At 45.7% G+C, this 22,354-nt stretch overlaps 1 protein-coding gene across 2 annotated transcripts in view; it reads right to left on the bottom strand.

Annotated features, from left to right (window-relative positions):
* The window catches only part of dhx9.L (DEAH-box helicase 9 L homeolog), a 38,542-nt gene that overhangs the window by 11,362 nt on the left and 4,826 nt on the right, over nucleotides 1–22,354 (bottom strand). The window contains 14 exon segments of one of the 2 annotated variants that reach the window (NM_001093914.1): nucleotides 4,022–4,095; nucleotides 4,239–4,333; nucleotides 4,594–4,807; nucleotides 5,268–5,368; nucleotides 6,798–6,954; nucleotides 7,516–7,598; nucleotides 7,679–7,820; nucleotides 7,912–8,103; nucleotides 8,703–8,777; nucleotides 8,880–9,041; nucleotides 9,137–9,226; nucleotides 10,101–10,237; nucleotides 10,324–10,370; nucleotides 18,338–18,486. In NM_001093914.1, coding sequence (NP_001087383.1) covers nucleotides 4,022–4,095; nucleotides 4,239–4,333; nucleotides 4,594–4,807; nucleotides 5,268–5,368; nucleotides 6,798–6,954; nucleotides 7,516–7,598; nucleotides 7,679–7,820; nucleotides 7,912–8,103; nucleotides 8,703–8,777; nucleotides 8,880–9,041; nucleotides 9,137–9,226; nucleotides 10,101–10,237; nucleotides 10,324–10,370; nucleotides 18,338–18,486 — 1,718 coding nt within the window. 2 annotated transcript variants of the gene reach the window in all.

Consider the following 22,354-nt stretch of genomic DNA (forward strand, 5'->3'; position numbering starts at 1 on the left):
GTGGAGTGAGCCCTGAGTCCTTCAGGCGGTGATCTTCCCTTTGCGGAATATGCTTGTTTTATGGATTCTCTAATCCACCTTGATATAGTCGATTTGGAAGCTGCCTGACCCCGACGGGGGCCGGATGGGATGACGAACAGAGCTTGAGACTTTCGAAAAGGTTTTGATCGTTCCACATACCATCTTAGTGCTCTAACAACATCCAGATTATGGATTCTACGTTCCTTATCATTCTTAGGGTCTGGGCATAGAGACGGAAGAACAATTTCTTGGTTTACATGAAACGCCGATACTACCTTGGGTAGAAATTCAGGAATCGTGCGGAGAACGGCCTTATCCATTGAATTTCCATTGAATTAGGGCCAGCTTCCCTGCTCTCAGTTCCAGAATGTTTATAGGTAGTCTGGCTTCCTCCGGAGACCATCGACCTTGTGCTGACTGCTTGTCCCATGTCGCCCCCCATCCCTGGAGGCTGGCATCCGTGGATATCACCACCCATTCCGGAATTGCCCATGATTGACCCCTGGCTAGGTTCTCAGGGCTCAACCACCATTGAAGTGCCGTCCTTGTCTGCTGCGACAGGAGTCGAGAAAGAGATCCCCCTTTCCATGTTGCTAGGATACTGGCTTGAAGAGGTCGCAGGTGTATTTGTGCAAATGGAACTGCTTCTATGGCTGAGACCATTGTTCCCAACACTTGCATTGCTTTGTGTATCGTCGTGGTTTGACGGGTGATTAAGTAGCGGACTTGATCTTGATCTTGATTCTGGTCTGCTTGTCTGTGGGTAAGCTCACAGTTTGCTCTATCGTGTCGAACTCCAGGCCTAGAAACATCATTCTGTGACTGGGCTCCGTGTTGGACTTGGACCAGTTGACAGTCCATCCGAAGCTCTGGAGTAATCGCACCGCCTTGTTCAGGTCCTCTTTGGCCCTCATCACTGAACTGGCTTTTAGAAGGAGATCGTCCAGATAAGGTGTCACTGAAATCCCCTGTAGCCTTAAAGTGGCCGCTGTTGCTGCCATCAACTTTGTAAAGACTCTGGGGGCGGACGACAGACCGAACGGAAGTGCCACAAATTGGAAGTGCTTGTTCTTGAAGGCAAAACGTAAATAACGATGATGGGGCGGCCATATCGGGACATGAAGGTATGCATCCTTTATATCCAGGGACATCAACAGTTGCCCCTGTTCCATCCCCCGAATGACTGATCTCAATGTTTCCATCTTGAACTTTACCGATCGGATGAATTTGTTGAGACCCTTGAGATCGAGCACTGGTCTGACCGATCCATCCCTCTTTGGCACTGTAAAAAGGTTTGAGTAGAAACCTGAGAATCTCTCCGTAGGTGGTACTGGTCTGATTACTCCGGACCGCTCCAGTCTTTCTATACATTCTAGGAAAGCTAGTGCCTTCTGCGGACTGTGAGGAACCCTGGACATGAAAAATCTTTTGGGGGGCATGGTTTTGAAATCTAGGTGATATCCTTCTGTAACAATTTCTTTTACCCATACATCCGAAGAATGATGTATCCATTCCTCCCGGAATCGAAGTAACTTGCCCCCTATTTTTTCCAACGATTCCGGAGGGAGTGCCCCGTCAGGCTGAGGCGGGCTTCTCTCCTGTGGGTTTGATGTGTGGCCTGTTGGTCTTCCATGTGGACCGACTTTTGTCTCCCGTCTTTGACCGAAAGTGAGATCGCTGTGGGGAGTTGCTTCGTCTATTAAATCTGCCACTTTGGCCACGAAAAATTTTTCCCCTTCTATTTGAGGTGGTTGCTCTACTTCTGGCCTGCGGTAGGAAGGTACTCTTACCCCCCGTCGCTTGGGAGATAATTTTCTCTAACTCCTCCCCGAACAGTCTTTGCCTCTTAAAGGGAAGCGAAGTCAGCGACTTCTTGGAGCTGACATCCGCCGACCAATTCTTGAGCCATAAAGTTCTGCGTGCCGCAACGGACAAGGCCGACGTCCGGGCCGTGACTTGTGAAGTGTCCAGAGTGGCATCACAAAGATAGCTAGATGCCTCAGAAATAGCCTGTGCCGATTCTAACAGCTCCTGTCACGAGGTACCACTCTGAATGTCTTTAACCAGAGCTTCTGACCATGCCTGAACACCCATGCTGACGCCAGACATGGACGCAGCGTCGAACCTGCAGATGAGTAAATTGCACATAAAAACCCCTCCAGCCGTCTGTCTGAGGAATCTTTAAAAGCTGCTGCATCGGTGACTGGCAGTGTGGTGGACTTTGAAAGTCTAGACACAGGAGCATCAACTACTGGTGGGTTAGACCAAACATTCACTAGTTCTTTAGGAAATGGATATAGTTTATTAAACTTTTTATTCGTCTGAAATTTGTGTTCAGGTGAGTCCCACTCGTTCTGAATCAAACTTTGGAGTTGGTCATTCTCCGGAAAGCAAACAGAAGATTTGTGTTGTCTCTTGAATAAGTTTGACGCTTCTGCAGTGTGTTTAGGCTTCTGAGAAATATTAAGCACCTCAAGAACCCCTTTGATTATGCCGTCTATGTCATGTAGACTGTCACGATCCTTTCCTTCATCCTGAATCTCTTCCTCATCAGCAGAGACAGACCCAGGGGACTCAATTTCCCCCTCTGACTGAGATGAAAGCAGCTCAGGATATGAGTCGTCAGACGCATTAGGATTCCGAACATCCACACTAGCATCCTCCATTCGTCTACGTTTGCCACTAGTCCTGTGGTTTAGCCTCACTAGTGTTTTGCCTAGATTCTCCGCAATAGCAGGTAAACCTTGTAGCGCTGCCAATGACTGTGAGAGCTGTACTGCCCATAGGGGCGCAGGAGGCTCTGCTGCCGATCCTAAGTCTTCCTGGGACATAGCTGTTACCCCAGTTGCTTCTGCTGGAAGCCCCCCTGAAGCAGTGGTTTCCCCCTGCCCCTTGTTGCAGGACCTGCACAGCGGCTCCCCCTGTCCCCCTGGAATTTTTTGTTGGCATACAGAACAAGCTAGGTAAGTCACCTGTGCTGTTAAGGACCCCTTCCGTCCAGCCCTCGCGAACAGTCCCACTGACTTACCTTCTGCCATAAGGAAAGGTAGAGTGTATTGGGTACTGCCTGATAACACCTATGAGACTTTAAGCTGAAGTCGCTTCTGTCTCTCTCTCTCTCAGCTGCTCTGTGCTGCTGCTATGGCTTTCCGTGACTCAAAATGGCCGCTGGAACGCATATGCGTTCCAGTGCGCGCGCATGCACACATGCGCTCTGGTTCGCACCAAACCAAGATGGCCGCCGAACAGACTGGAGATGGAACGCAATGCGTTCCACTTCCTGCGCAACACGGAGATGGCTGCCAGCAGCGTCGCAGCCTGCACCGGCATCCCCCCTTCCAGCAGCCTGCCTCAATGCGCCTGCGACAGCACACATCCTAGGAGCTGCCCCATTTTGCAGGGAACAAAAAACGGACCAGGTAGGAGCCAATGCAGGCCCAATGATAGCCAGGCAGGGAGAGCTAATACACAGGAGGGAGGACTAGGGTAAAGAGAGGCGGGGGGGGGGAGAGGGGTAGTTCCTAAGAACTCTTACGGTAGACAGACCTGCTACAGTGCAGACATTGTGCCACTTACCCCCCCACACCGGCCAGACCCTCTGCTCTGAGACATTCAGGCAGGCAACGTCTAGGTGGTCTTAGCTAATGCTATTGTTGACCCCGGTGTGTTGCTCCTCGTAGGGGGCTGCCTCTATGAAAACAGGTAACCCTGCTTTTCCGGCCTCACCCCGGGTATCAGCTCAAGACTGAACGTAGAGACATGCGACGGTCCATCCTCCCGGGAGCAGGACACTTAAAAAACTGAAGAGGAATGTACAGTGTATGGGGTAAAGCCTGATGGGCACGCCCCTTATTTAATTATTCAAGTGTCCTGCCTCCTGGAGGATGGAGCTTAACCCCATGGTTCCCTGTGTCCCCCTAAGACGACAGAGAAATTTATTTTTTACATGCTTTATCTATTCCACTTACATAATTATGTTTCTGATACAAACTCAACTTACTTGCAAGAGTCTATGACGTATACGACATCATTTATTGTAATGCTGGTCTCCGCAATATTAGTTGACAATATAACCTGTATCAAGGATGGAAAAAAAAAAAAAAAAAAAAAAAAAAAAGATAAAGGAACAGATTCAGCGAGTAAAATAGAAAGCCACAAATAACTAAACCAGTTCATATATATGTGTGGTAAAGCACACATTCATTCATACATCTTACCTTGATGATCCCATCAGGTACTGGGTCAAACACTTTCCGCTGTTCGTCTCGGGGGATCTGTGAATGCAGGGGTAGGATGCAGTAACTGTGGCTTCCTGTAAACAAAAAAAAAATAAAAAAAAAATTGTATACTGTCATTGTAGTAAAGCAAACACCGCATGTACCCAATTGTGTTACTGAAGCAGCAAGTGGCAGAATTAAAAAGAATTTCAGCAGTTTGAGAGAACTCTCATATGTAGAAATTAGACCTGCTAGTATATGGTTTGGCCAAAAAATTGCAAATATCCCTGGTTTATTAAGCTATAACGTAAAGAACTGTGAAACCACATTATAGAAAGAACTACTGATTAATTACCAAAGTGTGGGTTCATCTCCAAATGTTTCTGCATGGCATAGATAAGATTCCAGCCTGGCAAAAAGACAAGTACAGCCCCAGGGACATTCAAGGTTTCAATATATTTTAGCAGAGCTTCAATGAGTTCCAAGGGAGTCTCCTTTTCACTGAGTTGAGACATCGAACGCCGAGTTTCAGGACCATAATCATCCCCACACACAAGGTTACAGTTTGTCTAAAGGACACATACAAGAGTTCATCAAGTACCATTGTAGTAAAAAGACATTACATTCAAACAAAGGTTTTCAACTCCAGGTTGTTCCTTGTATCTGTATAAACATTGCTTGAAAACAGTCAGAAAAGAAACATGCTGTTGAGAACACATGTCCTAATTACCCTTGGATGCAAAAAGTTATGTAGACCATGGGGCATATTTATCAAAAGGTGAAATAAAGTATGCCACTACTCTTATTAAATTGTTATGGTATTTTTAAGAGACTTTTTTTTATCAAAAGGTGAATTCTCAGTTTCACCCACTGGTTAATATGCCCCTAAAAATCCCATATAAATTAACAGAGAGCAATGGAATTTTCCTATGAGGGGCTGTGGCAAGCTCTGCTTACCCTTTACCCTCACCAAGTGAGAAGAAGTAAAGCAGGAAACAAAGTTCTAAATAGCTGTTCACAAACACTCACTTCTTCATCATCTCCACCCTCCTCATCCTTATCCTTTTTCTTCTTATCCCTTGGAGGTGGTATGAACTGGGTCATCTGTATGCAGTCTTCTAGATAGTATTCTGCAAAAAAATATTACGGTCAGACTTAATGCAGTTGTTGGATTTTGTATCCATTTCCTTTGATATCTTTGCTTTGTGAATTGTGTCTCATTTATACAGTCTCTTTACAGCGACATTTTTAACATATCAAAAGGTTAAACAGCAATAAATGATGCTCTAAAGCATAGAACAGTACAATTCTTCTTTCCTTTGCCCTAACCCAAAATGTATGCATTCTTCTGAAACACTTGCCCTTCACTACAACTTTGCTCATCTATGAAAACAAATATTCATCCAGTTTTAAAAAATATGCACTGTTTGACTGGACTTCAGTGTCCGAATTCTGTATAGAATTTACAGAATGTTAAAGTGTCTATCTTTTAGGGATATATGCCTTAAACTCTGAACTCTCATTTAAAGGACCAGTAACATCAAAAAAAAAAAATTTAAAAATTCGTTTGTGCACAATGAAAAATAAACACCAAGACAAATTAAACTTTTAAAAAGCAAAGCCTTTATTAAGAAATAACTTACAGAAAATCCACTTCCTGTCCTCTTCAGAAACGGCGAAAAGGCGACCATCCACACTGCATCGATCGATTTCTCCTCCCTGGCTCCTCACTGACAGGCATCCTCCTCCCGGCGTCCAGCAGCAGCTGTGTATCAGGCTCTTCACTCCTTTCCCGTGGATCGGCTTCCCTGCTCCGCTCACCTCCCTCTCTGTCTTCCCTCCTCCCCTGCTCCACTACTCTGAGAGAGACATGCGGCGCCTGATTACAATCCAGGAAAGGCGCACGTAACAGGCTCTCCTTCACTGAGCAGTGAGCGATCCTTGCCTAAGCCCTCCCCTCCCACGTGGGAACTGGCCTGGGATTAACCCTATCGCTGCCGATGAACGGTGAAGAGGAGAGCCTGTGACACTGCCTGTAACGTGCGCCTTTCTGTTCTGCCTGGGTTGAAATCAGGCGCCGCATGTTCCTCTCAGAGTAGTGGAGCAGGGGAGGAGGGAAGACAGAGAGGGAGGTGAGCGGAGCAGGGAAGCCGATCCACGGGAAAGGAGTGAAGAGCCTGATACACAGCTGCTGCTGGACGCCGGGAGGAGGATGCCTGTCAGTGAGGAGCCAGGGAGGAGAAATCGATCGATGCAGTGTGGATGGTCGCCTTTTCGGCGTTTCTGAAGAGGACAGGAAGTGGATTTTCTGTAAGTTATTTCTTAATAAAGGCTTTGCTTTTTAAAAGTTTCATTTGTCTTGGTGTTTATTTTTCATTGTGCACAAACGAATTTTTAAATATTTCTTTTTTGATGTTACTGGTCCTTTAAAAATGATACCAACATGACCCTGATAAAAAAAAAAGGAAGTAGGGAAACATGTCAGCAGGTTCCGACCAATACCTGTATCCTGTATTTTGAATGCAACATGTAAAGGTAAAGAGAAAGAAAATGGATTACCTTGTACAGGAAATGTCCGGCCAAAAACCTCAATTATTGGGCAGTTAAAGAAATATTCGCAAAACATGCTTGTGTCAATAGTAGCAGACATGAGAATAACCCGAATTTCTGGGAAAGCCTGAATCACATCACGAAGTACCACCAGAAGAAAATCAGTCTAAAAGATAAAACACAAACCATGCATTTGTGTTTATATTGTCAAGAAATTATAATAATATGGTCTAAAATGCAAGTTATGGAAGCCCACATACTGGCCATTGGCTAAACATTAACTAGTGGGATGAACAACAACTATTTTTTTTTTTTCAATCTTTACAAGAACGATTTGATAGATGATTTCAGGGGAGGTTCAAAGACATCGCTAAATTTAACTGGGGGGGGGGGGCAGAAGTTTTTAAAGATAATGCAAAACCAAAAAGTATATGAATCTTGATGTGAATAAATCTTTAAGCTCGACTTATAAAACTTTCTTTACCATAATATAGGCAGTAATATTCTTTTTTTTTTTATGGATTTTGAGTGGTCAATCTACTTAGCAACCATAAAACATCTTATTTATGAATGCTAATAATTCATGTTATCATGCAAAGAATTTAGCACGGGCCATGCTATGGCTACTCAGTCTAATGTCTGAAAATATTAAAGGGGAAAATGAATTAGTATGCTACAGATGGCTATACCCAAGAAACCTTTCAGTAGATTTCAATGAGTAACTTACATTAATATCACGCTCATGAATTTCATCTACAATCACATGGCTAATTCCTCTTATCCCAGACTCCAGTTTCCTCAAAAGGACTCCTGAAAAGATTAATAATTTGGTCAATAGAAAAATAAACAAAATATAGAGGGGAAAACAGTTCTAGTAATACAGTACGTACCAACAGTGCAAAAAAGCATACTGGCATGAGGACGGGGAAGCACAGATTCAAAACGCACACTGTAACCACAGCTTTTTCCAATCTCTTCACCTCTCTCAAAAGCCACACGTTCTGCAACGGATACTGCACTGATTCTTCTAGGCTAAAGAACAGGGAACAAAATGCCTCACTACCTGCTGCTTAACCATTTAACCATTTATCAAGTTACATGGAATGAATTGCTAAAACTATACCTGTGTAACCACAATGTTACACTGTGCTGCACGGTCATTGCGGATATATTCATCCAGAATGTATTGTGGGACTTGTGTTGTTTTGCCACAGCCTGTTGCTCCACGGATGATTACAACAGGGCTGTTATGCACAGCATGCATAATCTCCTCTTCAAATTTTTTAACTGGAAGAGACTCTCTATCAATCAAGACCTGAAAAATAAAGACAAAGTTCCAGCAAAAGCTTTTATTTTAACAAATGCAGCAGGAATTAACAAACAGGGCAATATATGTATTCACAAGGGGGAAATGACTTTACTTTTAATCTGGAGTAATTGAAGAAATACATTTTAAATACCCTTGGCTATATCTTAAGTTATTAAAGTTTTTCCTTTGTAGTCGTAAGAACTGTAACATGTTACATAGTGGGTCTAAGTATGTCTGAGCCAGATGTGGGGTCTAGGGATGTGTGGGTTGAGAAAAACTAAACCCGCACCCGACCCACCAAGAATCCGCACCCGACCCTAACCTGCTGTGTGCTCCCATTTATATACCTGGGCCTGCCCCAACGTCATGGAAGAGGGTGGGGCACACTGGCACGTGAGTATATAAAAAGGAGTGGTGAAAGTGGGGTAACAGGAGATCGCGGGCAGGATGGATTCAGGCTAAAGTTCAGCCCGCAGCCCTCATACTTTGTGTAGCAGTCGACCCGAAAATGCCCGACCCGCAGGCTTTGGGTCAGCCCGCACATCACTAGCCAGGTTCCTATAATTCAAAAGATTTTGCATATTCTAGGAACTAAATCAACAGACCTGCTTAATGTTAGGGTCTTGTATGTGATACATGTGTTCATTCTTTAATTCTAAGCTGATCTGCTCCTGGGTAGCCTTAAAAAAGAAAGAAAATATGTAAGCAAAAAAAAAATAAAAATAAAAAGGCAAGCAAATTCATATCCAACCATTTTTTTTCTTTTAAACTATAAAACTTACAAATGCTAGAGGTCCTTCATCAATGTTGCTGCTTGTCCATGGGTTCCAGTTTTCCTGTGGGGGAGACCATGGCACCACACCGGAGTGGCTCTGCTTCTGTGAAGGCTCAAAGTGTACCAGTTTTCCCAAATTAAGGGAGACAGGTTGGCTAGGATCTTCAGGCTATTACAGAGAAGACATAGACAAATATATATATATATATATATAAAAAAAAAAGCGACCAAAAAATGATAAAAAAGCCACTTCAAAACACTTACAGGATATGGTAACTCAATGCCCAGTTCCTGAATAGTACTCTGCAATTGTTTCACAATATCGGGGTTTAAATTTACTTGATAAGGTTCCACCTGCCAGATAGAAACATTAGTATTACATTAGTAAGAACAGCATTTTTAGACGAAGCAGGACCTGTCTTTGTCTCAGCAGGTCTCAGGAGTTAAAGGGATCCTGTCATCGGAAAACATGTTTTTTTCAAAACGCACCAGTTAATAGTGCTACTCCAGTAGAATTCTGCACTGAAATCCATTTCTCAAAAGAGCAAGCAGATTTTTTTATATTCAATTTTTAAATCTGACATGGGGCTAGACAATTTGTCAATTTCCCAGCTGCCCCTGGTCATGTGACTTGTGCCTGAACTTTAGGAGAGAAATGCTTTCTGGTAGGCTGCTGTTTTTCCTTCTCAATGTAACTGGAGTCGTCTCAGTGGGACATGGGTTTTTACAATTGAGTTGTTCTTAGATCTGCCAGGCAGCTGTTATCTTGTGTTAGGGATCTGTTATCTGGTTACCTTCCCATTGTTCTTTTATTTGGCTGCTGGGGGAAGGGAGGGGGTGATATCACTCCAATTTGCAGTACAGCAGTAAAGAGTTATTGAAGTTTATCAGAACACAAGTCACATGACTTGGGGCAGCTGGGAATTTGACAATATGTCTAGCCCCATGTCAGATTTCAAAATTGAATATAAAAAAAATCTGTTTGCTCTTTTGAGAAATGGATTTCAGTGCAGAATTCTGCTGGATCAGCACTATTAACGGATTCATTTTGAAAAAATGTTTTACCATGACCGTATAACTTTAATAGCTACATTCCTAGTGCAATTATGTTATTTGGATAAATAAACATTACTTCCATACTTTTAATTTAAGACACTTATGTTTCAAAGATAATTAAGGAACAAAAAAAAAAAAATATCAAAAGGTAGGTTATCTATTAGGGACTTACAGACTCTCCTTCCTTTTTCTTTGTCAGTCCAGAGTACGGTTCAATTACACTCAAATGATACAGCTGACGCACAATTGAAAGGGCACAAGATTGCGCTGCCAATTTCTTATTAGAGCCATGTTCTCTTGCAATAATTTCTGTATATTAAACACAAGATTTATAGAGTACAAAAGCAATGAACTTCCAATTTTAAAAAAAAGCCATTTTCAGTTGCGGAACTTACTTCTTCCAAGCTGTTTAACATACAGGGTCATTTCTGCAATGAAGCTCCTGCCAAAACATTTATGAAAATTTGTTAAGAAAGCATTTGAAAAACAGAAAAGATTTCCAAATTTGACATTCCTGTTCTAGATAATATTCAAAATGTTTTATTGTAATCCAAAGCACACAGCCCAAATACTAGAAGCAGAAGGAATGGTTATTGAATCCACACTCCCCAGTAAAGGCAATAATGTCAGGTTATGATCGATTAAAGGAACAGTCACACCGACAAATGAAAGTGTATTAAATGAATTAAAATATAATGCACTAACCAAAAATGATCCTTATAAAATTTCTAAATTGTCTATTAAACTGGTAATATATTCCTCAGGGGGTGAGCAGTATACTGGTAATATATAGATCTGGGGGGGGGGGGGTCAACACCATTTTGCTGGTAAACTACAGCTCCAAGCATCCCTATTTACTTTAAAGATCATTGGGAGTGCTGGGGTTTGAGCACAAATAGCAAAATAGTGACAGATTGGAATTATCTTTTTTTAAAAAATATCATTGCCTCAAGTTTGGGCTCACAATATTTCTGCATCAACCAGGATCCCTTCTCCTTTAAACACAACTCAGGCAAGATAAGATCATAGAACCATTGTTAATGAAGGTTTCATTACTTTATAAAACGACATTACTTAATAAAACTAAAACAAGCTCAGAAGGCACTGACCTGCAGGACACGCCCTAACAGCCCGTGAATGTGTTTCTCAGCCGGCGTTTTTGGTCACCTGGAGAGAGTGACACCAGGGATCAGTAGTCAGTAACAAGACTTCACATGGGATAGCTTAGTACAGCCTAAACTCCATCCCATGTGTTAAGATAAGATTCCTGGTGTCACAGTTTCTACCCATTAATAATTTCAGCAAACTGTAAAAATTTTGAAAGACTTTTTTTGAAACATGTTGTAAGAGTTAACATATAAGCATTCCCACATAGAATTTTTGCATATACGAGCTTTACTAAGAGTAAGTTTTATACTCTCTGTAATGCTCTATTCCACAACAGCTGGCTGAGAAACACAAATAAATATATAACAGCTAATAAAATTTGAATTTTGAAAAACACCCAAGCAAGATGCAAGGGCTATTGCAGTGAGAATATAGCACATTTTGCGTTTGGTCTAAATTATCATCTTGTTATGTAATCATATGGTAAGTGTAAATAAGCTGGCAGCCTCGAGGTCAAAGGCAGACCTCTACTAACAGACCCAATAAGTTTTACAGAACAATGTCAAAACACAGCACTGTAAAAATGTTCAAACCCATTTCTTTGGTTTGTTTATCACCTACTTTAATAAGTAACCTCTTATCAGGACATGTCCAATTTTGACAGAAAAAAAAAATCAAGATCAAACACGAAATTGTACTAGAATTCTACTGACAATTATCATAGTATACTTATATAAATAAGCTGATGTGTAGCCTTGGGGGGCAGCCATTCAAAGCTGAAAAAGGGGAATAGACCCAGGTTACATAGATAACAGATCAGCTCTGTTGAATACAATGGAAGTTTCTTTTATCTGCTATGTAATTTATACATTTCTCCCCCCACCCCCGTGGCTACAGAGCAATATATATATATATATATATATATATATATATATATATATATATATATATATATATATATATATATATATATATATATATATATATATATATATATATATATATATATATATATATATATATATATATATACATACACACACATATATACACATACATATATACATACATATATATATACATATATACATACATACACACACACACACACACATACATACATACAATGGGATTTTTGTACTTACCGTTAAATCCATTTCTCTTGTACTACATTGGGGGACACAGGCACCATGGGGATAAGGATCCTGTTGCTGGAGGATGGACACTAAACAGTTAACGAAGCTCCTCCTTCGGCAATGGGCTTTATCCCCTGCCTACTTCCTGTAACCCTCAGTTTTTTGACCGAAGAAGGAAGGACCACCCGGAGAAGTCAACTTGCAAACAGAGGAGAAACCTCGCCCCCCTTAAACTTGAACTATAACTACAAAACGATTAAACATCTGAAAAGATAGGGAGGGAAGGCCTGTGTCCCCCAATGTAGTACAAGAGAAATGGATTTAACGGTAAGTACAAAAATCCCATTTTCTCTTGCCTAGATTGGGGGACACAGGCACCATGGGGACGTCCCAAAGCTACCCATGAGGGCGGGACCTAAATCCCCAGGGCTCAGGAAACAACAGCCTGAAGTACCCTTCTCCCAAATCCTGCTTCTGCTGAAGCGAAGGAGTGTATCTTATAGAATTTGGAGAAAGTGTGAATGGAGGACCACACTGCCGCCCTGCAAACCTGCTCAGCGGAAGCTTGGTGACGAACCGCCCAAGAAGTGCTTAGGGATCTGGTGGAGTGAGCCCGGATTCCGGCAGGCGGAGTTCTACTCTTAGCTGCATAGGCTCTGATGATGGCTGTTCTGATCCATCTTGAGATCGTAGCCTTAGAAGGGCGGAGGCCCTTTCGAGGACCCTCTGGAATGATAAACAGACTATCCACTCTCCTGATACTCTTAGTTGCTGAAAGGTAAACCCTCAAGGTGCGCACCAAATCTAGTGTGTGAAGCTTCTTCTCAATTGCCGACTTGGGATGTGGACAAAAAGACGGCACCACCATATCCTGATTAATATGAAAATCCGACACCACCTTGGGAAGGAACTCTGGAGTTGGTCGCAGCACCACCTTATCCTCATGGAATACAGTGTAGGGAGGCTTACATGATAAGGCTGCCAGTTCCGACACCCGTCTGGCCGAGGTGATTGCTAGCAGAAACACCGCCTTTATAGTTAGGGTAGATAGAGGGATCTCTCGGAGAGGTTCAAATGGAGGATCTTGCATAGCAGATAGCACCAAATTGAGATCCCATGGAGAGACCGGATGACGATATGGAGGGGCCTGCCGAAGGGCGCCTTGAAGGAAGGTCTTAATGTTAGTTCGCAATGCCAACTGCTGTTGGAACAAGATGGATAGTGCCGAAACCTGAACCTTCAGAGAACTAAGAGCCAGACCCTTATTCAAGCCTTCTTGCAGAAACCGCAATATGTTTCCCTCATGCAGGACCTGTGGGTTCTCTGAGTTGTTCTCGCACCAAGCAATGAATGTCTTCCACACCCTGTGATAGATGCGAGCGGACACCGGCTTTCTGGCCTTCATCAATGTAGGTATGGCCTCCGTGGGAACCCCAGAGTTGGAAAGGATGAGGGCTTCAAGAGCCACGCCGTTAAATCCAGCCGTGGAGAATTCGGGTGGAACAGCGGTCCCTGTGACAACAGGTCCTCTCTGACTGGGAGATGGAAGGGAGCCTCTGCTGCTAGAAGCATGAGTTCTGCGAACCAGGGTCTTCGGGGCCAGAAAGGAGCTACCAGTATTGCTTCTACTGCTTGTTCCTTGATTCTTCTGATGACCCTCGGAAGTAGGGCCAGGGGAGGAAACACGTACACTCTTTGAAATGGCCATGGAGCCACGAGTGCGTCCACTGCTATCGCGAACGGGTCCTTGCTTCTTGCCATGTATCCTGGCAGTTTGTTGTTGTAGCGAGAGGCCATCAGGTCTACCTCTGGCGTACCCCATCGTGCCACGATCTCCTGAAACACCTCGGGATGAAGGCTCCACTCTCCCTGGTCCACTGTCTCGCGACTGAGGAAGTCTGCTGCCCAGTTGTCCACACCTGGAATGTGTACCGCCGATATTGCTGGTACGTTGTCCTCTGCCCACAGAAGAATCTTTCGAGCCTCTGCTAGGGCAGCCTGGCTTCTTGTGCCTCCCTGATGGTTGATGTAGGCTACTGCCGTCATATTGTCTGATTGTACTCGAATCGGCCGACCCTTCAGGCAGGTTGTCCAATGGGATAGGGAATGCCGTATGGCCCTGAGCTCTAAGATGTTGATGGGAAGGGAGCTTTCCTCTGCGCTCCATTTTCCCTGAACAGTGAGGTTGTCTAGAACCCCTCCCCAGCCCTGGAGACTGGCATCTGTCGTGACAATAGTCCACGTGTGGTTGGGGAAGAGTTTTCCGGACTGCAGTGTCAGAGGTCGAAGCCACCATGACATGGAATCTCGAACTGGGCCTGTCACCATTATTCTGCGATCCAGGTTCCCGTGAACCCTCTTCTGGTGCTGCAGTATTAATCTCTGCAGCGGTCTTGTGTGGAGCTGAGCATAAGGCACTGCTGGAAAAGAGGCTACCATCGTTCCCAGGGCTCTCATGGCGATCCGTAACGGTATGGAAGTGTTCCTCTGAATGGCTAAGAGCCGAGTGCGGAAGGAAGCTATCTTGTCTGGGGGAAGGAAGGCCCTTCCCCTGGATGTATCCAAGGTTAGACCAAGGTACTCCGTCCTTTGTGAGGGTGTGAATACTGACTTCTGATGGTTGATAAGCCAACCCAGCTGGGATAGAGTCGTCATCACCTTTTGAAGGTGGATTGAGGTCTGGGACAGAGACGGGGTCTTGATGAGAAGATCGTCTAAATATGGAATGACCCCCACTCCCTGGAGTCTCAGTTCTGTCAGGGCTGCAGCCATCACCTTTGTGAAGACTCGCGGAGCGGAGGAGAGACCGAAGGGGAGAGCCACAAATTGCCAATGTTCTCCTGCGGCAAAGAAACGAAGGAATCTGTAATGGTTGGGATGAATAGGTATGTGTAGGTATGCGTCCTTGATGTCGAGTACGGCCATGAACTCCCCTTTGTCTAAGGACAGAAGAACGGATTGCACTGACTCCATCTTGAAATGTTGTTTGCGGACGTATCTGTTCACCCTCTTGAGATCCAGTACTGGACGATAAGAACCGTCTTTTTTGGGTACAATAAAAAGGTTGGAATAGAAGCCTCGACCTCTGTCGCGGGGAGGAACGTGTTGTATGACCCCCGAAATTGCCAGGTCGTGAACGACAGATCGATATGCAGAGCGCTTGGGTTCCTTTGGTGGCAGGCGGGAAACGAAGAATCGTGGTGGGGGAATCTGAACAAAGTCTATGAGATAACCCTGGGCTACTATCCTTTGTACCCAGGGATCCTGTACTTGCTGTTCCCACACCTCCCGAAAGTGTCTTAGGCGGCCGCCTAAGAGGATGCCCTCGGGGGTGGGCACCCCCTCATGCGGAGGAAGACTTGTCTTGAGAGGGCTTGTTGGCATGTCGAGTTGCAGACCAGCTGGAGCTTTGCTTGGACTGAAACCTGGAACGACCCGCCGACTGATGTTTATCTGTCTGTGACCTCTGTCTCTGCCCCTGTCCTTGACGAAAGGGCCGGAGAAATGGCCTCCTCTTGAAAGTGGGACGCTTGGGTCAGTTCTGTGGAAGAAGGGTGCTCTTACCCCCAGTAGCCTGAGATATTATTTTATCAAGTTCTGCCCCGAAGAGCTGTTTTCCACCGAAGGAAAGACTGACTAGCGATCTCTTTGATGTAATATCTGCGGACCATGTCTTCAACCATAGAAAACGCCTAGCTGCAATGGACTGAGCTGAGGCTCTAGCAATTAGTTTTGCGGCATCTAGTGCTGCCTCACAGATGTAGGCATTTGCGTCAGCGATCTGGGACAGGATCTGATCAGTAGATGGGTCCTCCGAGCCAATGAGCTGTGCTACTTGCTCGACCCAGACCTCCATTGCTCGGGACACCCATGCAGTTGCGAAGATGGGTTGTAGAGCTGCACCCGCTGCTGAGAAGATGGCTTTGCAGAAGCCCTCTAGACGTCTATCAATGGGGTCCTTAAAGGATGCTGCATCCGCCACAGGAATGGTTGTGGTCTTGGACAGCCGAGACACAGGAGGGTCTACAGTAGGAGGAGAGGACCAGAGGTCAATACACTCCTGTGGAAAAGGGTAAGACTGAGTGAAACGCCTGGAGAGTTGAACCTTACGATCTGGCGTCTTCCATTGTGCCTTAATAATGTCTTCTAGCTGTTCATAGGCTGGAAAGACTGTATTAGACTTCTTCTGTCTTTTGAAGATATTCTTGCCTGGTTCAGCACTAGTCACCGAGTCCTCAATATTTAAAGTCTGAAGAACAGACTGGATCAGGTTTTCTACCTCCTTATGGGAACGAGGGGAATCCTCTTCCTGATCAGAATCATCCCCTGAAAGAATCTGGCCCTCTTCTGAAAATTCTTCCTGCTCCTCAGGGGAGTCTGGTGGAGAAGGAAGCTGTCGCTTGGAAGTGGCAGCCTGGGCCTGCGCTCCTATCCTGGGTGGCTGCCCAGATAGGTGTTCTAGTACCTTGTCTAAGGTCTCTGGTATCCTGGCGAGGTTCTGAAGTCCTGCCAGCGATAAGGTTAGCGCTCGCACCAGTTCAGAATCCGAGCTACCCTGGCTAGCCGAAGCTGCCGCTGAGCCGGATGGTAGGGTGGCATTAGGTTGGGAAATAGCAGGGGTAGAACCCTCCTGGCAAGATACACACAACGATTCAGCAGAAGCGCCTGAAAATTTGGTCTTACACCCAGTGCATGCAAAAAAGGAAACTGCCTGTTTGTGCCTAAGAGAGGATCTAGTATCCACCTTGTCAGCCATGTCTAAGGAGGGTTCCCTGACTGACTATGACCCTAGAAGTAGGCAGGGAATAAGAGGCCCTCTTTCAAGCAGTCTTGACGATATCTGCAGTAAAGAAAGGGAACAGAATAAGTTTCTCACTAACTAAGAGCGTTAAGGAAGTATTGTAAGTAAAAACTTACAGTTAGAACGGTTAGAAACCAGCCGCAGTCTCTCACACAGAGGCAGTAGACGGGCTCCGACTCGAGTGGCGCGTGTAACAGGCGCGCAAGATGGCCGCCGATGACGTCGGCGGAACCGGAAGAGGCTTCCGCATGTGAAGCCCTCAAGAAAGATGGCGGACGCGCGCCTCTTCCTAGTACCCGGCCCTCACTAAGATGGCGGCCGCACTGGAAGAGCCGCATGGCGGGCGCGCCGCATGGCGGGCGCGCCGCATGGCGGGCGCACCGGAAGAGCCGCATGGCGGCCGCGCCGCATGACAGCTCTCAACTGATCTGAGCCGGCCGCACGGAAGAGCCGCATGGCGGCTCTCAACTAAGATGAGCCGGCCGCACGGAAGAACCGCATGGCGGCTCTCAACCCAGTTCCGACACAGCCGGCAGAGAAACGCTAACTCTCTCCTAGCTGCGCCTACCAGGTGACCCTATCACTGCTTCACTAGCTGCCTAGGGAATTACATAGGGGGGGAAAAGGGGAAGAGACAAGCTACTTACCCCTCCACGCCAGCCGAATAGTGCCCAATGCTGGTGCCTTGACCCTGGACAGACTACTGGGGCGGCCTCCGAAGAGCGGGATCCAGTAGTCACAGGGTAATGAGGGGAGCCTCAGCCTGCAGACCTCCGTGGAGCGGAAAGGCTCTAAGGGGCACAAATAAACTAAAATCAACCATAAAAATAGGATGATCTCGGCTGGGGGGGTTCTGGAAAAGGTAACCCTGACCCCCATAACTGGCATGGTACATGAATGCCTCTATACCACTGCTCCCTGCCAGAGTATCCGTCCTCCTTCTGAGGACACTAAAGAAAAACTGAGGGTTACAGGAAGTAGGCAGGGGATAAAGCCCATTGCCGGAGGAGGAGCTTCGTTAACTGTTTAGTGTCCATCCTCCAGCAACAGGATCCTTATCCCCATGGTGCCTGTGTCCCCCAATCTAGGCAAGAGAAATACATATATATATATATATATATATATATACACATATATATATACATACATACATACATACATACATATATATATATATATATATATATATAACATACTCGATTGGTAAAACACAATTTGCTTCTGACTATATAAATAAAATAAATATGTCTACCCCACTATTAGGAATGGAGTAACATAATGGAAAATATTTCTATACTCTATCAGCCTCTTGCTATTGCAACTAGAAAACAAACTACTAAAACTAGTCAAGCCACACACACCAACCTGTTGTGGTCAGGTCCAACTTGTGAATACTTGTATTCCCCTTGTGTCTTCTCTTTCTGGAAGAACTGATTAAGACGTGCCTTCGCATTTTCAAGGGTCCAATTTCCATGCAAACCAGCATTCAAATCGACTTCTTCTGACTCTAGAGTCTGCACAAATAGGAGGCGGGAGCTTTTATTTGGTTTCATGTTTTAAATAACAAAGAAAGGTTAACGAAGAGAAAACAGGATTTTTTGATACTCACCATTAAATCTGTTTCTCTGTAGTCAATAAGGGGGACACAGGAACAGATAGGCTTAAGCTCCACCCTCTAGAAGGCAGGACACTTAGAATAATGAAAAAGGGGCGTGCCAGGATAGTGGCTTAACCCGACACCAAACCAAACCATGCAACACTGAGTGCAATACCTTACGGCCAAAGGAGGCCTCTGCAGAGGAGAACGTGTCTAGACTGTAGAATTTTGTGAATGTGTAGAGAGGACCAGGTAGCTGCTCTGCAGATTTGATCCAAAGAGGCCGCATTGCGCCATGCCCAGGAGGCTCCCACTGACCTCGTGGAATGAGCTTGGAGATGATCTTGCTTTGGATAAGAAGGCCTTCTTGATGGTCTCCCTCAACCATCGTGCAATGGAAGTCTTGGAAGCCGCCATACCTCGTCGAGATCATGTGGGTAATACGAACATTGATCAACATCGCCTGAAGGATTTGGATCGTTCCAGATACCAACGCAGAGCTCTGATGATATCCAGATTGTGAAGTCTTCGCTCCTTATTTTTGGGGTCCGGACATAGAGATGGTACTACAATCTCTTGGTTGATATGAAAGGACGATACCACCTTTGGCAGAAATGAGGGTATAGTACATAGCACTGCCTTGTCCTTATGGAAAACGAGAAATGCTGGATCACATGATAAGGCACTGATCGGACACCCGTCTGGCCGATGAAATTTCTACCAGGAACACTACCTTCCAGGTGAACCAGTCATCTGAGATAGTCGCTAAGAGCTCAAATAGGGGGTCCAGAAGAGCCTCCAAAACTATGTTGAGATGCCAACTTGGCGTCGGTGGCCGAAATGGAGTAGAGACGTGGGCTACTCTCTGTAAAGAAGTACGGATGGGGTAGTCCAGGGCAAGATGCGACTGTAGCAGGACTGAGAGTGCGGAGACCTGTACCTTCACAGAGCTAAGTTTAAGTCCCAACTGCAAACCTCGTCGGAGAAAGGATAAAACCCGTGGTATATTGCACTCCATGAAGGAAGATTCCGCTGAAGGTAAGGAAGTCTCTCTGCACCAATTCCAATAACTGCGCCAGACTCTGTGGTAGGCCTTGGATGAGGTAGACTTGTGAGATTTAAGCATCGTGGTGATGACGTCCTCCGCTATTCCCTTATTTCTCCAGATGGTTGCTTCAACAACCATTCCATTAAAACGAAGAGGCCCGGATTGCGGTGGGCTATGGGGCCCTGACTGAGCAAGTTGCTCCCGAGGTTTAGTCGAAGGGGCTGTGCTATGGACATCCCTTGGAGATCCGAGAACCATATTCTTCTGGGCCAAAAGGGGGCTATCACGATAACCGTGATGCGAGATTGTCTGATTTTTTTCAGTACTCGGGTGAGCATGGGAAACAGAGGGAAGACACATGCTAGATCGAAGTGCCAGGACTGAGTCATGGCATCCACTCCCACTTCTAGTGGATCCCGAGAGCCGGACAAAGAAGGCTGTTACTTTGCGATTGGTTCTGGACGCCATCAGGTTGATCTGGGGATGAGGTAGACAGGGGGGGCAGGCTGCTGCAATTCCGGGAGGTTTGGAACCGAGACTCGTCAGATGCCTGGGTAAACGAGATCATCTCAGAAGGCTACCACCTAGACCTCGTCCTACCCCCCCCCAGAAAATTCCTCATGTCCAGACTCCCTACCAGTGCAACCAAGGCACTAGCCTTTCTAGGCTGTCAACAAAATGGAACAGAGTGGAGTGATCATTCCAGTGCCTTCCTCAGAGACTTCCTCAACAAAGTACATTCCATCGGTCCAATTCAAAATGGGGACCCTACAATCGTAATAATAGGGGTGATGGAACCGAACCAATGGATGATGTCTCTGGGCATCAAGGATGCTTACCTGCACGTACCAATCTGGCCACCCCATCATCAGTTCTTGAGGTTTGCCTTCAAGAATAGTCTTTACCAATTCGTAGCATTTCAGTGACGCCCCTACCTGGACAACTTTCTACTGAAGGCCAGAACGAATGAGAGGAGCAAACTGGATCTCCAGAAGGTAGTCTCCTTCAAGACTTTGGCTGGACCATCAATTGGAACAAGTCCAACCTAATCCCCCAGTCACCACCTTGTGCAGCGGGTGAGCCTTCCTCTGGACAAACAGGAGAGAATAAGAAGTCAGGTGTATATACTATTTCAGACTCAAAGACCCACATTATACACCCACCTAGCAATGAAGGTTCTAGAACTGATGGTTTCCTCCATAGAGGCGGTACCCTTTGCACAACTACATCTACGTCCTCTCCAATCCAATGTTCTGGCCATGTGGAAGGGAGGACCCTTATCACAGAGGATACCTATCCTCGACACGGTAGTCCCTCCATTGGTGGCTCAGGCCGAGCAACCTGTCTTAGGGGCAATCCTGGGCAACACCAGGTTGGACTGTGATGACGGCCGACGCCAGCTTTCTGGGGTGGGGCGCAACATGAAACAACCTATCCGCACAAGGTCTACGGTCTCCCGGGGACTCCAAACTTCCAATCAATTTTCTAGAACTCCGAGCTGTCAGACTGTCACTCAACCACTGGTCGCACCACCTTCAATCAACCTGGTTTGGGTGCAAAGCGACAATTCCACTACAGTTGCATATATCAACAGACAAGGCGGAACATGCAGCAAAGTAGCACTAGCGAAGGAGGTCCAGTTAATACTAAATTGGGCGGATGTCCAGTTCTGTAAGGTTGTCCGCCATTCACATTCTGGGAGTAGACAACACCAAGGCAGACGTCCTCAGCCGAAATTTACTGGATCCAGGAGAATGGGAGCTTCACCCAGAAGCCTTCGCAGAGCTGGTCAGTCATTGGAGCCATCCCCAGATCAACCTGATGGCGTCCAGAACCAATCGCAAAGTATGGAATTTGTTGGTTTTCCATGTTGGACGTCCCTTGTCTGCCGGTTTTGCACGAAAATTGGAACGTTGTGGAGGACTGTAGCGTCTGGAGAATCGATCAGTCTGACCTTGGAAAAAAATTTGCCTTGCCGGGATGGTGTAAAAGACTTGTTTTTGGGCTAGAGTAGAAATGTGCTCCTCCCCCCATGGCCTGAGAAATGATCTTTTCAAGTTCTTCACCAAAGAGTCTTTGGCCTTTAAAGGGGAGCGATGTTAAGGACTTCTTGGAGCGAATATCAGGGCCGTTAGTAGGGCACGCAATAGGAGAGTTCATGAAGGGGAACTTGTGCATCTAATAGGGAGTCTAATTCAGGTAATGTGCTGCAGCAGGAAGGACAGGGACATGGGGAACTGCAGAGTGGTACCTGAAGGGGAGAGCAACCAGTGAAATAATACAGAGCGTGTCCCTTTGGCAGGGAGTATACTCACAATCTTGCCGCACCGGTCAGGCCCTCTGCTCTCCCCTCAGGAATGCAGGCATGCATGAATAGTCGGTATAACCGTTTAATGGCCAGGGAATGACTCTGGTGGGGGGGTCCCGCGGAGGAGGTGTACCCCAACAAATACAGGTAGCCCTGATTCTGGTACCACCCCATGTTAGTAATCGGACAAATTTCTTCCGCTGAAGATAGTCTATCCTCCTTGGAAGCAGGACACTTAAAACTGGATGGTTTGGTGTTGGGTTAAGCCACTATCCTGGCACACCCCTTTTTCATTATTCTAAGTGTCCTGCCTCCTAGAGGTTGGAGCTTAACCCCATATGTACTGGTGTTCCCCTTGAGACGACAGAGAAATTCTAAATATATATGAAGAACCATAGGGCAGAATTCAGTTTGACATATGAAGAGAAT

Source organism: Xenopus laevis, chromosome 4L, assembly GCF_017654675.1.
Source record: "Xenopus laevis strain J_2021 chromosome 4L, Xenopus_laevis_v10.1, whole genome shotgun sequence".
NCBI lineage: Eukaryota > Metazoa > Chordata > Amphibia > Anura > Pipidae > Xenopus > Xenopus laevis.